Source organism: Cylas formicarius, unplaced genomic scaffold, assembly GCF_029955315.1.
Source record: "Cylas formicarius isolate icCylForm1 unplaced genomic scaffold, icCylForm1.1 PGA_scaffold_4__25_contigs__length_36172078, whole genome shotgun sequence".
In the NCBI taxonomy this organism is placed as follows: domain Eukaryota; kingdom Metazoa; phylum Arthropoda; class Insecta; order Coleoptera; family Brentidae; genus Cylas; species Cylas formicarius.
This window is the reverse complement of record NW_026844334.1, coordinates 8490527-8505419: the sequence shown is the minus strand read 5'-3', so window position 1 is coordinate 8505419 and position 14893 is coordinate 8490527. Positions and strand designations below refer to the sequence as shown.

Sequence of the window (14893 nt, the reverse complement as noted above, 5' to 3'; positions counted from 1 at the left end):
GGCTGGATTAATAGGATGCATATTAGTGTATACATTGACTAAGCAAACACTAAAGCTTATGGTTATCAAATGGCTCGGTAAATTAGCTCAGGAAACCGAGTTGGAATATATAAAGCACTAGTGCTTATTTAAACAAAAGATGAAAGGCGAATTACTCAACCTAAAGTGAAAGTCATTTTATTTATTTGCGTGTGAGTCAATTCGAACATCTACTACATGATTAGGGCAATACACGGACGCAGGGGGCGTAGCTCAGATGGTAGAGCGCTCGCTTAGCATGCGAGAGGTACCGGGATCGATACCCGGCGCCTCCAAATATTTTTTTTGTTTTGAATAATTGTCTAAAGTAATACATAGCAGCGGAAATAACTTAACGGTCATATCAGCCAATATATTCGTGTTGTTTTTCGAAAATTTACCCAAAAACTAACGGTCGTAGAAAAATTGAACTGAGGTGGCTTTTACTTGATGAAAATCCAATTATCAAAATAAATAAGAACTAAAAGTTCAGATTTTCACGAAATTATATATTATGACATGACAATTGTTTCGACAACACCGTGTCTTTATCACATTTGATAATATATATATGTATAGTACGCAACACCTTCGGTATACTTTTTAAACCACTCGTTTATTAAACACTCGCTCCGCTTGCGCCAAAAAAAGTCAAATAAATGCCGTTTACCGCACTTGGTGTATAATATACTATTTTCTACTCCCTTCTGTAAAATACCTAATTATACACCGATTTAGGTTGCGGAAAGTGTCATTTTACTACGTCAGTTTCGTTTCCCACGGATCCGAGTAACTTCGGACATTTCCCGGAAATTACCGCACAGGTTAGGGAGCAATCGAATGTTTTGGGAGATATTATATGACCGCATGACTTGAATTTTGACATTTGTAAATACTTGCTCTGCTCGTGCCAAATAAACTCGTGACTCCAATGCCGTTTACTACACTTGTTGCATAATATACTTATATAATTTCAGTTTTAACAACCAAAATTCTCACACAGAGCAATTCTTAATTTCAAAAAAAATTTTAATTTAAAAAAATACGTGCATGCGTAAATGCATTTTTTATATAATGAAAATAGTTCTGGCCTAATAGAATAAGCCCTATTAAATATCATATAATCAGCAGCCTATTTGGACATGCAGAAATATCTCCATGGAAAAAGTGTTCCACATAAATACATCGATTTATAATAATAATTAGATTTTCATTAAGATATTTATGAGATAAAAAACCCGACCTATGAGAAAAGGAAATGTTTTACTTAATGGTAGCCCTAAGAAATTTTAAAACTAATTAATTATTTCATTAGTAGTACAAATTGGAGCAGTGAACTCAACAGAAAACAACCAACCTTGTCCTCCTCCACGACAATTCGACAATGCTGCTTCTTTCATCAAAAAATTATTAAATACAAGAGACAAGACACAAGTTTGCCTTGCTTACACCCCAATTAGACACAGTTGTTTCTTTTCTCTTGTATTTTTTCTCAAAAAATTATTAAATAAAAGTGGAAAGCAACAACTTCGCCCTCCTGCCACAGCAAGTGGACAGTCCAGGTTTTTTTTAACTTATTTTTACTTATAATATCGCTAGTGTTTCAATTGTTTCCGAAAATTTTTTCGAGCACATAGGCAGAAAAATTTTATATCAATCTTGTAGGTAGATACTTATATGGCCATGACAATCTGTCGACAAACATCAATTTTGATAAGTTAACTACTGGCGTGAAATTTGCAAAATAATGTACCGATATTTGTAGAGTCGGTAATTTTGTTACAATTTCATATCAATCATATCATATCAATATATTTCACAATATCGCTTGATACTGCAAATCCTAACCTCTAAAAACACATTTTATGCAATTACATTGCTAGATTATCGACGAGACGACAAAATATGCAGACAAACCATCCCCTTACTCATCTGTTGGGGTAATTTGCTCCAAGTTAACCCTCCAAAATAAAACGCAGACGCTCCTTCGAGGGATTTGCAGCAAAACTGGCTGGGATTTTGGCAAAGATGACGTCCCGTTTGAGGTCCTGACTTAATCTAAGAGATTAAGAACAATTAAAAGCCTTAACGTCTCTAAGACCATTATATTCGGCTTTCAGCTTCTAAGATTAACCCAGGGTTTGTCCGGTTACGTATCTCCGTCGTATCTTTTAATTAGGCCCGTGCAAGCGGTCGGATTTCTAGTTTTACACATCAAATTTCCGCGATAAAAAAATGACACCGGTTCAAATTCGGCCCCTCCTTCCTTCACGATTTGTCCCGCTGTACATCTACAACGTTTAATGGGAGCCATTTTCATGCGATGATTTTATCAGGAAATCAATTTGGCGTGATGCGTTTCGTGACTTTGGCAATCGTCTTCATTAAAGGAGGACTCGCCTTTTGGGATCGCAGTCGTTTTTCTCTCGTGTATGTATCCGTCAGCCATTATTCGAAACGCGCCTCCAATAATTCGACATATAAAAGAACAAATTATATCGAATTTCATATATTAGCAAAATAACGACGTTGTTGTAAATAAATATAAAAAATATTTCCCCTTTAATTATAACATTTTTAATTTTATGGATGTAAAAAATTTGCCTCCCATGAAAATATTTCATTGTGTCTACTACCAAAATGCGCAGCTATTTTTATTGCAAAAAATTTAGAATTCATGCGTTTTCGTTCGGCTCTTTAGTTTCTTGATATCTCGAGGGATAAAAAATTACGTGTGCAATCTCATTTACTAACTCTGTGAAATCTTTGTTATCTGCGAAATCCACAAAATTATACCATGTTTGTAAAATTTTGAGTTTAGAGCATTTTCAAATCATCTTTAAGTAATAAACAAATCAATGTAAAAAAAATGCAGTATATGAATAAACGTGACGCCCTTTGGATTGCGTCTAAGGTGTGACTTTTGATTGCACGTTAACCGATTTTGACAAATAGTAATAGTAATAGCTGTTGATAACAAGAGTGCTATACTTCGACCAGAAATATAGTGCTTTTACAACGGACTCCGTGATTAACTTTGCCTACTGTTTATTGCTCCAAAACCGCAGCCCCTTATAGTACACCCTGCCGGGCAGACCCTTACCCGTAACCATTCCAAACGTTCTATTTTATTATATTTCTACATAGTATCAGAATTAACATACAAAATATTAAATATTGTAATAATAATGAAGCATCAGTCACTTAAAAAAAACGTCACCATCGCTAATGTGATTCAATTATCAATTCCGCCGTTCTCGATAAATATTTTCTTCTTTTATTACTCGTTTTTCACAGTTAGACCAGAATTACGTTTATGGTACTATCACTAAATTTTGCTTGCAGTGTTATTTCCTCTTACGTGCGCTTTCAACTCAGACCAAATCATCTCAATATACAATGATACGGGGGTAATCTCAAGTTTTTATGTCCGTTTTGTTGTGCTATCGAGTCGCTTTTTTAGTCTTTATTAAAATGATAAAAATTGAAAAAACTCCAACAAATTTTCGTGGTGAATACATTTTTGCATTAAGTATACGCACCTAAATAAGGGTGTGTCTGTTTGTTTCACCTCTTTTGTAGTTTTAACTGGTGCAAATAACTTTACTCTCCTAACAATATATATATATATATATATATATATATATATATATATATATATATATATATATATATATATATATATTTTTTTTGGTTAAACATACGCGCGGTATCGACAGCCTTTATTAATTTTTTTCAATATATTTAATAGTTTCTCACATTAACTGGTGGATTAGTAGGGCTGTGAAATTGAGCAGTCAAATTTTTTGTGCCAATTGACTGGTCAATTGACAGAAATAGTTTTAAAAATAGCATGAAATTTAAATTTATTTGTTTATATTTATTTATATTTTGCGTTTTGTCGTTGTCGCGTCGTGCTGGGAACCAAATGGAGTCGATATTATTATTCGGATTCCTCGAATCGCTAAGTATCGAATTCGGATTTTCCTTAACGAGGGTTATAAGTAAATTGAACATCACAAACACATAATAATTTAACAATAATAGATAACATTCTACAATGTTATTTAAAACATTTTTTGACCTGTCGCAACACCATGGATTAGTGACAATCAGGAAATAGTTTTTTTTCCTAATTTTTAATTGTGAAGTTATTATCGTGGCCGACTTGTGGTTGAGTGAGAGTAGCCACTACGAGCTAGACTTCGCCACTCAATCATTAGTACTTTCTTCCTAAAATGTTTTTGTTCTTTTATTTATTTATACGAATTTTTCAATTATTTATGTAAACATTCATTTGGCAATAAAATACTATAATGCTATTATTATTATTATTATTATTATTATTATTATTATTATTATTGTCCAAAATAAAAAAAATAACAATTAAAAAGAAAGATGCGGCAAAATAATAACACATGCCTTGCTCGGAAAAATTGCATCGTGCCTCCCACCAAAAAAGTATTAACTTTTATCAGCTTAAAATGTATGTAGAAATTACATCGTGTCTCCTGAACTTAAGTCGTAAACACGTCTGAGTCCTGAAATGCAGATCGCTTCGAAAATAGACAAATTTTTATTGCTAAGAGATATTTTATCAACGTTTTTTGGTTCAAAATCAAACCAAATGAAATCCCAAAGATTTTTATTATTCCAATTTCATTTTAAGCACAAATCAAACTCAGATTTAATTTTTTTAATTAATAAAAGATCTGGCATTCTTAGATATAGAAAAAGCGTTTGATAAAGTACCGCGAATAAAGCTTACAAGCCAGAAACGTTGACAATAAACTAATAAGAGTTTTATACGACGAAACAAGGCATTGTGTAATAAGTAAGAACATGAAATCAAAGGCATTTATAACACAAGGAGTGAGATATTGGGCAGTTTGAGCCCTTTACTATTCATAACTTATATGGACGATCTAATTAGAATGGCAGAACAGCGATCAAAACACCTCTACGTTGGATACCGACAACTAAAGCGTATCAGCATATCGGAATGTGCCTTCGCCGATGATATAACAATCATAGCAGGAACCCCGAAGGATCTGGAGGAAAATCTAAATAATTAGGATCAGACACTAACAAAAAAAGGAATTAAAATGAACATAAATAAAACCAAAGTTATGACAGTGTCAAATGAAAAAGAGAAATTAGAGGTGAGAATACGTGCGACATAGAACAAGTTAGTAACTTCCAGTACTTGGGAATTATGTTCGAAGAATCAAGAGGACATGATACAGAATTAAATAATAATAATAGTTAGCTAAATTGCATGTGAATGAAATGTCACCCTTACGCCCTACGGGTAGAAAAGGACTAGATTATATATAACTTTAATTAAAAAAAATCCATGACACAGAAATTGTGAACTTCAAAGGAGCCGCATCTTGTTTACCCGATATTATATCTTACATAATTCTCAAGTTCGCTAGTTATTAGGAAAAAACAACTTTTTTCGAACCCTCTAAAAACCCCTTAGAGAACATCTTCACTAGCATTGGTCCCCCAAATATCCCGCCCAAAGGAGCAAACTAATTCGCTTTCGGGTCCGCGGCAATGACAGACGTCTATCCAATTATTACCGTCCCTTGTAGATGCAAAGGAAAAAAGGGCAAACAGGTCAGGCGATAAATCTTCAGGGTCCGCGCGGCCCGTTTACGTTCCACACCCCCGCCCGCATCATCACCGTAGGGCCGAGACCGGCGGGTCTCGTTTTTCCATCAAATTTTCTTTTTGAACTTTTGATATCACGACTCGTCTCTAGGGGTGGTGGATCGCGGGGCAGAACGGCACGCAAGTGCCCTTCGGTGGCGATACATTATTTCGGAAATGAAAATACCGAAGGGTTGTTCTCGGACACAGTTAGGGAGATGTGCGCACGATTCTTTGATTCAATATTAATAAGACAAATTAATAAATAAACAATAAAAATAGATATTTTAAATTTTTTAGCAATTGCTATATTACAGTTTGATATAGTCGGTACGATTTGTGATGGCACAGTCGGCAAAACAGATGTTGTTCCACCCTAATTATCTATCTGATCAATCACTAACGATCAGGATTATATTACTTGGGAGTAAGAGAAAGAGAACTAGTACGCCCATACCCATTTTCTATGTAATAATAGACCAGAGTAATATACGAATATTTAGGTAAATAAGAAAAACATATCATTCCTACTGTTGTGTGTATTGTAGAGTTTTATCTATCATTATTTAATAATAATATGTATTTTATAATAAATTATTATGCGTTTGTAACGTCTATTTTACCTACAACCCTCTTCACGCACAATATAAATAAATAAAATAACTTAAATGGTCTTTTAAAAATTATTTCGGTCAATCGACAGGTCAATTGACCGCTCAATTCCACAAACCTAATTACCCATGCAACGATCGTCCTTCTATTAAATAAATAACGATGGATAAGTAAATAAAACTTTTCTATTTATTAACATACATTTCAAAAAAAATATTCTCAAAGTTCAAATACATTAAAAGTAAATGCAGTCTAAAAAGGCACATCATTTTTCCTTAAAAAATTAAAAACATATATAAATATATAAATATAAAATTTGCCAAGAGCAAATATACAAGTATACCAGATTTAGTTTGCATTTACAATCCAAAATTGGCACTGCTACTATTACTTTTATTATACTTTCTGTATGGGTTATACCACGACTTCAAAATAGATATGGCGAGTGTCTTTTCGGTATCTCATTGTCTCGCACGGGTCAAAAAGTCATTAGATAATATTTTTAACATATACGTACGCAGTAAACATTATTATTGTATGTCAACAATCTTATCGTCTGCGTAAAAACCAAGAATGATTCTCGACACGGGCTTGTGCTATAAAATGGTCACGTCCATACCAGTCGTCGTCAGAGACATTGATAATATTCATCAGTGCCAAAAATGATTAAATTTGTAATTTTCTGTTTTCTGGGGTGCGTGGTTTTAGCTTCCGCGTTGCCATTCTTCGAAGACGATGGACAAGAAGGAAGATATTATTTCACACCGATCACCGGAAGTCGCCAGAAGAGGTAAAGGTGTTGCTCATGTAAGAAAGGAGTGATGATACTTTCATAGTTATGTAACGTGGACAAAACCCACATTGCCATAAGGTCTACATTATATACTAATTGTCTTTAATATATATCACATGAAATATATATTGGTATATATAAGTTTTTGTTTCTTCTAATCAATAAAGCAACGATTTGCTTACTAACCAAAACATACAACGAATACAAGAACAAAAAATGTAACTTCAAAAACGATATAATTTTTATGATTTCCGACAGCTGCCATTTTCATAAATAAATATTTAGCATTGTTTCAGGGATCTTCTCCTCGGTAGTGGCAGTGCTAGTGGTGGCAGAAACGTCCAGGCTGGTTCTGAATCATATTCCAACCCTCACGGTAGGTTGCTTTTTATAAAATATCGTGATTATAAACAAGCTTGAAGGAATTGTATTGAAAACAAGGAGTCAATTTTCAAATTTTAAAAACAATGGCAAGATCTTGAATAATTGTATTAAAATTGTTTTCTTTGCAGCAATCAAATTTCGCATTATTATAATATCAGAAGACATTCTAAATTGTTCTTTGATCACTACTAATTGAAATTTTTCTAAAAATAGATTGATTCTCTCTTTTTATTTAGAATTATGTTTCAAATTGCTGTTCAAGAAATATCTATAACAAAAACTTTGCCTTATTAATGTGTTTTTTATTAGTTTTCGTTGCCAGAAGCAAATTGTTAAGCCGCCTTTTTTTTAATGGCAATAAAATTAATTAATCCTCGGAATTACGCCCAAGAAGTCTAAGACGAAACAATGAAAAAAAAAAGATAAAAATACAAATTAAAACCCAATTTTACGAGAATATATACCGGGTTCTTCTCTAATTGCTCGTGAAAATCGCCAAGTCTCTCGGAAATTTAATTAAACTTCGTCTTGCGTTCTCTGTCAAAATTTAATTTTACAAAAAAAAGGGATCGCCTAACATTTCCCCCTCCCCAAAGGCCAAGTCAAGCGCCGGAGGGTCGGTGCGATACTATTTATAACACTACCGCCTTAGATCCTAACAGTGCAAAAATAGAAGGCAGCCCTCCATAGATAAATAAATAAGGCTTATTAACCATTTCAGTGACGGCGGGGTTTTATTTTCAGGTTCGCAGGTCGGAAGGAACCAGTTGCACAGCAATGGACACGGACAGCTCACGCACGCAAAACCCGGAGCCACCGGCCGCAACGTTGCCAGTATTCGCAATTTGTGATAGTTTATTTATTGCAATTTTTGGTCAGAGGTTCGAATCTAAAATAAACGGTTATCGACGTTTTAAGTTTTTTATTTGGCAATATTAAATGTGTTCAATATTTCGCAGGGTGATTTGACAAGGTCAAAAGTTTGTAATACTGATAGAGAATTTATTTTGCCAATTGGTGGCCTTGAATTTTCTCAATTTTTAAAGTTTCTGTTTCCAATTTCAATTATCTTCTTTTTTTACCTAAAAAACCTAAAAGATATTTTTAGGGATGTCGGAGTTATCTTCGTTAATTTGCTAGTCTAGTGTTAAATGGCTAGTCATTGATTAATATACTCCTACAATAGCCGATATTCTTCCTTGGATAATTCAGTGGCCCCTCCTCTAACAAAATTCTAACAATCTGTAGGCAACCGACTCGGTATGTTTCTCAGTCTTGTCATTGATAGTCGTTATCTATATTATACCTAATTCTACTAATAGCATTATAAATAATAGAAGTGTGGTCTAAAATGCTTCGTTCTCGAAATACAATGTGTCAGAGTTTTATTTTTATTTTAGTTTTTTCTGGTACACTGAAACTAATTAAAATTAATTTTTTCCCAAATTTTTTCTGAACATATTAAAAAAAAACAAATGAATATCGCAAAGATAAAAAAAGTAACAACTTCACTTTTTTTTAATTTCAAAAATATATATAATTTGCCGGTAAATACTTGGATTAGCCGTTTCAAGTTTATTTATTTATTGTATTTATTAATTCTTTATTAATATTATTAAGCTTATTAATTCAATCTTTTTAATTTAGTTTTATTATTTATTTATTTAGGTTCTTAATTACAGGTTTATTACTGGCTGTGTTTAATTTTTGTTCCTTGTGTGTGTGTGTGTGTGTGTGTGTGTGTGTGTGTGTTTACGCTGTTTCACGTCTGAAAAATGATTTTTTGCTCTGCAGCGCTTTTTTTAAATCATTTTTTGTCTTTGTTTTTTTGTATTTTATATTGTAATCAAATGCCTCTTTATGCTTTTTTAATAATGTTAACGCATTTTTGCCGCCTTTCCTTTATATAACACAATAATAAAAGTAATAAATTTAGCAAAATATTGGTTTTAATTATATTTTCGCTCAAAATGTTTCTTAACGGTGATTATTGTAAGTGAAAGCTTTTAGCAAGCACATCAAAACCAAAACTAACCAGCACTAACAAAAAAAAGCATATAATTATTTAAACCAATTACATTTACATGACTACGAAGGCACTGTTCGCGAAAATTTGGTAGCAAGATCACGGGCAGGCCAGACGCTTGTAAACTTGCAGTGGGTCATACAAGATTCCCACTGTTGTACACCTCGTGGTCTTTAGACGCTACTGTACGGCCACGTGTCGACGGTGGGTTCCTGCCAATCTCAGCAAAAATAATTTCGATGCGGCGACGGTCAATATGGGGGCGGGAACCACTCACGAAATTTAGGTAAAAAAATTGGAATTTTGGAAGTTTACAACTTGTATACAATATATATTTTTTCAAACAAAAGTTTACTAATTAGTATTAAATAAACAAATGTTTTCTTATTATTAATATGATTCGCAAATAAGAAATTCGCAAGAATTTTACGAAAACCGCAACGGATGTTGAATTTGGGAACTAGATTCCACTAATTGTTTTGCAAGAACGGAGATACCAAATTTTATGCTTGAAGAATGGATTGCTTTTTGGGCCAATAAAATTAAGACCTTTTTAAAAAACCTGTACTTGCGTCACTGAACGCACGTAGTCGGCATAGTAGCAATGGCGTTATAAAAAAGTGAAGCAAATTTTACAACAGAAAAAGGCGGTTAGTAATGGTCTCTTCATCTTGCTCACTTATATTATAAATAGGAAAAAAATTTGAATAAAATAAAATTTATAATAATCTAACTGCTTAAAAAACTTTTTAAACGCAAACAAAATTTTATATACTTTTAAATTTTAAATATTAATTAAATTATTAATTAATTAATTAAATATGTCTTCAGTTCGTTCAGTTTCTAAAAAAGATTAAATCACGCGTGAAGTCAGCTTTGTGAAATCCGTGAAATCTGCGAAATCTTTGTTATCTGTGAAAATTTTCCAAATAAAAATTTTAAAAATGCCCATATACAATAGTTAAATATATTTCAGTTAATTGCAGATTGGCGTCTAACATTTGGTTAGACCGTAACCAATTTTGACAAATACTATTGTTAATTTAAGTTAACTTTATTGGTTAGATATAGGAAATTATACATAAAATATGTTTAGAATTGCACGCAGAATGTCAAAATGTATATACGAGATTGTCCCTTTGAAAGAAGCAAGATGACGGCAACTGCCAGATAAACGGGAAGGCACAGGAAGTTGAAAATATTTTAAAACAAAAATTCACTTGAAACTGACCTTGACTTCAAAAATTGTGAGAAAAACCCTGCACAACCTAATAAGAATAAAAATTATTTACTAAATGTTTTAAACACGATAAATAATTTAATATGGGAAACATGGTTCTCTTTAAAATAAGCAAGTTTCTTCTGATATAACTGCAAGTTATTTACAGTATGACTTCGAATATTTTCAAATTCATGTTGATTACATCAGTTTGCAGTGAAACACCCTGTATGCGATGCCATAATTTTTGTGTGATTTATATAAAGAAACATACACAATGAACTCATAAAAGTTTTCTTTTATTTATTTAACTTCTAAATATATTTTTTTTAATCTGAAGAGAGAGCAAAAAAAATTAAAATAATTTTTATATATTTAATAGTAACTATTTAATAATAAAATATAAATAAATGAAAATAATAAATTAAAAGTATTAAAATTTATTATATATTTTCATATCTATTTCTAATTTAATAATTTTTAATTTATTAATTGCTGTTCAAAATCAATCAAATTCGTAAAATTATTTGAAAATTCATGAAATGTCTGTGAAATCTGATATCCGTTAAATATCTGAAATCCTATGGATGTGCAAAATCTGTTATTTATATAGATTTAACCAATATTTTTTTGTATTTTTTGAAAAAGAAAAACCTTTTAAATTTTTATGAACACTAAATCCAAGAACACTAAAACAAAACTGACATAATAGTTGAGAATGTACATAAACAATATTTTATTACAGTTAGCATTTTAAATCGGCTAAAATCGTTCGATTCGTCAATTAAACTGCGGTGAAATTAAACAACTCATTCCAAACTAATAACTTATTTCGTCCAAAAGTAACAAAGTCACTAGCTGTTTACTATTCACTCTGCAGATTACTAATAATTTACATAACGTTTATCATTATATTTCTTCAACTGCACGGCTAGAACACAGCAGCTTCTCACGATCGGGGTCGGGTATTCCAACCGTCTTGCTGAGAAGCGTGTTTAAAGTACATATAACAAGTACTACATAATATTTTTTTAATTTAAATAGCATAATGGATTTGTCAGACAACATTCCTAACTAGAATGTTTGACTTTTTGACTGACGATGGTGCAATTTTTGTTCTAACATTTACGAATAAACGAATTATAAAAATTTACTTCTTTTTTTATTAGTTTTTCTCTCCACGATTCCCGTCTACAACACCGCAGGCGGCGTCCGTATCCCGATTTATCGAAACTATATCGTATAACGATTCGATCCGGTTACGCCCCCGTCAAGGGGGATTTTCACGACATATTGCATTTTATGCTTGCTGATAAATTCCATTTTACCGCTTCCCATCGACACCCTATGCAAAAATTATTCAAATCCCGAGCGAAAATCCGTTTTAGTTATACGAACAAAGACAAACAAAAGTCGACACGGAGGAAAAACCGCACCCAAAAGTAACGAACAATGTTTTTCGAATTCGCACAAAGGGGCCGTTTTCGTGGAAGCTTTTTTGTAACGCGTACGATAGCGGCCGCGAGAAGCCGTCACACACGCACGCGTTAATAACGCGGCCACGGCGTATGGCGGCCTTTATGAATATAACGCGTGTGATGATGATTAATCGCTTCTGACCTGCTCGTATAATAACCGAAACCGTCGTAAAATGATCTATGGGCGCCGTGGGGAGGGCTCTAAGTAAACCCGATCTCCTCCATTTTTGACTTGCAAAAATCAAAATTTCCAGGTGCTCGGGCCACGCCGATCGTGCTCAAACAAGCGATGTAAACCGGATAATATGACGGCTATATTATTAAAACAATTTCCCGCATTTCTTGATTAATGACGGTACAATTCTTTTTTATTTTTATTTCATAAATGTACTTTAATATATGGTCATAGATACTAAATTAAAAATTTTAAAAAAATATTGCAATATGTTCAAGATATCACTGAAATTGAAGGAATTCCTGAAAATATTAAACAAACAATAATGACCAAATTGTAATGCTTTCCTTTTTATGATAAGATATTCTATCACGTCTCGTAATGTGACCAGTTAGAAAAAATGAGGTCAATACGAAAGTTGCTGGGTGTCACGTGACTTTTTGTAGGTAGGGTGGATCGTTTCCAAAAACAAGCGCACGGATGAAGATTCGTCAAGAAGAAAAAGAGTGTTAACTATTTTTTTTTCTACTCCATTCTGTAAAAGATAAATTATAAACCAATCTAGAGTGCGGGAAGCGTCACTTTACCACATCAGTTTCATTTCCCGCTGGTCCGAGTCACTTGGGACATTTCCGGGATATTACCGCACGGGTTTGGGAGCAATCGGATGTTTTTGGAGATATTACCGCACGGCTTGGATTTTGACGTTTGTCAATTCCCAAAAACTAATGGTCGTAGAAAAAGTCTAGTATGCAGTATGCATTTGGTAAACTTTTTAATCATTATTAATATAAGTTGATGAAAATATTACAATTAAAGCCAAATAGGAAAAAAAACAACATATTTATTTTTTTCTACTCCCTGTAAAATACACATTTTACCACATCAGTTTCACGTCCCACTGATCCAAGTCACTTCGGACATTTCCGGGATATTACCGCACGGGTTTGGGAGCAATCGGATGTTCTCGGATATATTACCGCACGGTTTGAATTTTGACGTTTGTCAATTCTGACCCTCCTGTCCTGTCGTATTGTTTTGCAAAAACTAACGGTCGCAAAGAAAGCATAGTATATGCAACACGTTTGGTAACCTTTTTAAGTCATTTGTCTATTAAACAATTGCTGAACACACACTTGTTGAAAAATATACCATTAAAAAACGGCTTTTTTACAATAAGCTGTGAAATCCAGTGCCGTCCCGAGAGGTGCCCTAACGACTAGTATTGTCCAAGACCTGACTTTTTTGCAAACTATGTTATTTACTTTGAAGAATCTACCAAAAATTGATTCTGAAATTGTTTTCTTGTATGCGGGCGATAAATTGAAATCATAACAATTGACCAAACGTATTTTTATGAACATTTATTTTTTTGGATACTTCGCTCACAATAAACTACAAAGTAAGCACCAAAGAAGCATTAATGAAACATTGTGTCGTAAGGATTATCGAAGAATCGTTTTTTTAAATATTGAACACCCTGTGCCTTGGAAACTAGGCACTTCGGTACCTACATTAACATGACTTTTTTTACTTCTTTTTATTAATGACCTAGGAGCATTAACGCATGTTTTTTAAACACCCTGTATTCTCGAGTATATAGGAAGTGCGCTGAATTAAAGCTTTAACTCAATTTTATTCACTCTTATTGACATATTGCAATAAAATTTTTGAATATTTGCTTTAAAAAACGGCTATTAGTGTTAAAATACTGCGTCAAATTCGAAAATTATGAAAAACCAAAAAGCATTCATTCCTTTAAGTTCAGTACTGAATTTAGATATATTTTGTATTTTGTAATAATAATTAATAACGAATATACATAACGACAAAGAAATAGACAACGATGAGCAACTTTTTTCAGATGATGAAAGATTCATCATTGATCGCTTTTTAGAGGAAGTTTTCTATTTCGCGCAGGAAAAGAACTAGGTGTCTTTAGTTTTCCTTTATTATTTTCACGTAAAGATTTGAACAACAGCGAGCTAGACGCATTTTTAACCCAAACTCAACCAGAAATTAAACAAAAACCAAAAAACAAACGCCAAAAGGTTTATCGCAGTTTGACCAGGGGCGCGGCAAAGAAACGTTATAGGCTTTGGGCAAACAAATCCGCGAACGTGGGCCGCAAGCGTATTGCCCTCCCAGCCCCCCACCCCCCAAAAAAAAAACGCTTTACATTTAGATGGCAGAACCAACCAAAAAAAGATGAAACAAAAAACAAACATGGAGCAACCCATGTCAAAAAAACAAACGCCGCAAAAAAATGGTCCTCGCTTTATTTACTTTGTCAGTTCAATCACTTAGACGAAACTATGTAGGCTTTCTCTTTTTTTTTTAATGGTTCGCGAGTAACAAGAATTTTTATCCGCCGCGCATTCGCCATTTTGTCAACAACACCTAGGACGACGAGCTACATTTAAAATTAACTTTCTATTTTTGTCGTCGGTCTTCAACGGACGGTGCCGACCAAATAAAATCAAATAACACAGGAAATCTGATGTTTTATTTTCAAACATCCGTTCCGACT

General features: G+C 33.1%; 2 protein-coding genes and 1 non-coding gene across 7 annotated transcripts in view; 2 read left to right on the top strand and 1 right to left on the bottom strand.

Moving 5' to 3' along the window:
* Positions 1 to 14893, bottom strand: part of LOC132700655 (liprin-alpha-1) — a 148171-nt gene that overhangs the window by 129767 nt on the left and 3511 nt on the right. The gene's annotated exons all lie outside the window — the stretch shown is intronic.
* Trnaa-agc (transfer RNA alanine (anticodon AGC)) lies at positions 242 to 314 on the top strand. The gene has a single exon. It is a non-coding gene; the product is annotated as a tRNA-Ala (tRNA).
* LOC132700996 (uncharacterized) lies at positions 6892 to 8378 on the top strand. The gene is made up of 3 exons (XM_060668601.1): positions 6892 to 7078; positions 7378 to 7457; positions 8210 to 8378. The coding sequence occupies exons 1-3, from the start codon at positions 6951 to 6953 to the stop codon at positions 8314 to 8316; spliced, it is 315 nt and encodes a 104-aa protein (XP_060524584.1). The 5' UTR covers positions 6892 to 6950; the 3' UTR covers positions 8317 to 8378.

What these genes read in the sequence shown, in the direction of transcription:
- LOC132700996 (XM_060668601.1), top strand. Translation starts at nt 6,951, where the DNA reads ATGATTAAATTTGTAATTTTCTGTTTTCTGGGGTGCGTGGTTTTAGCT. An exon ending in ACCGGAAGTCGCCAGAAGAG is followed by an intron (nt 7,079 to 7,377) that starts GTAAAGGTGTTG and finishes GCATTGTTTCAG; the next exon opens with GGATCTTCTCCTCGGTAGTG. An exon ending in ATCATATTCCAACCCTCACG is followed by an intron (nt 7,458 to 8,209) that starts GTAGGTTGCTTT and finishes TTTTATTTTCAG; the next exon opens with GTTCGCAGGTCGGAAGGAAC.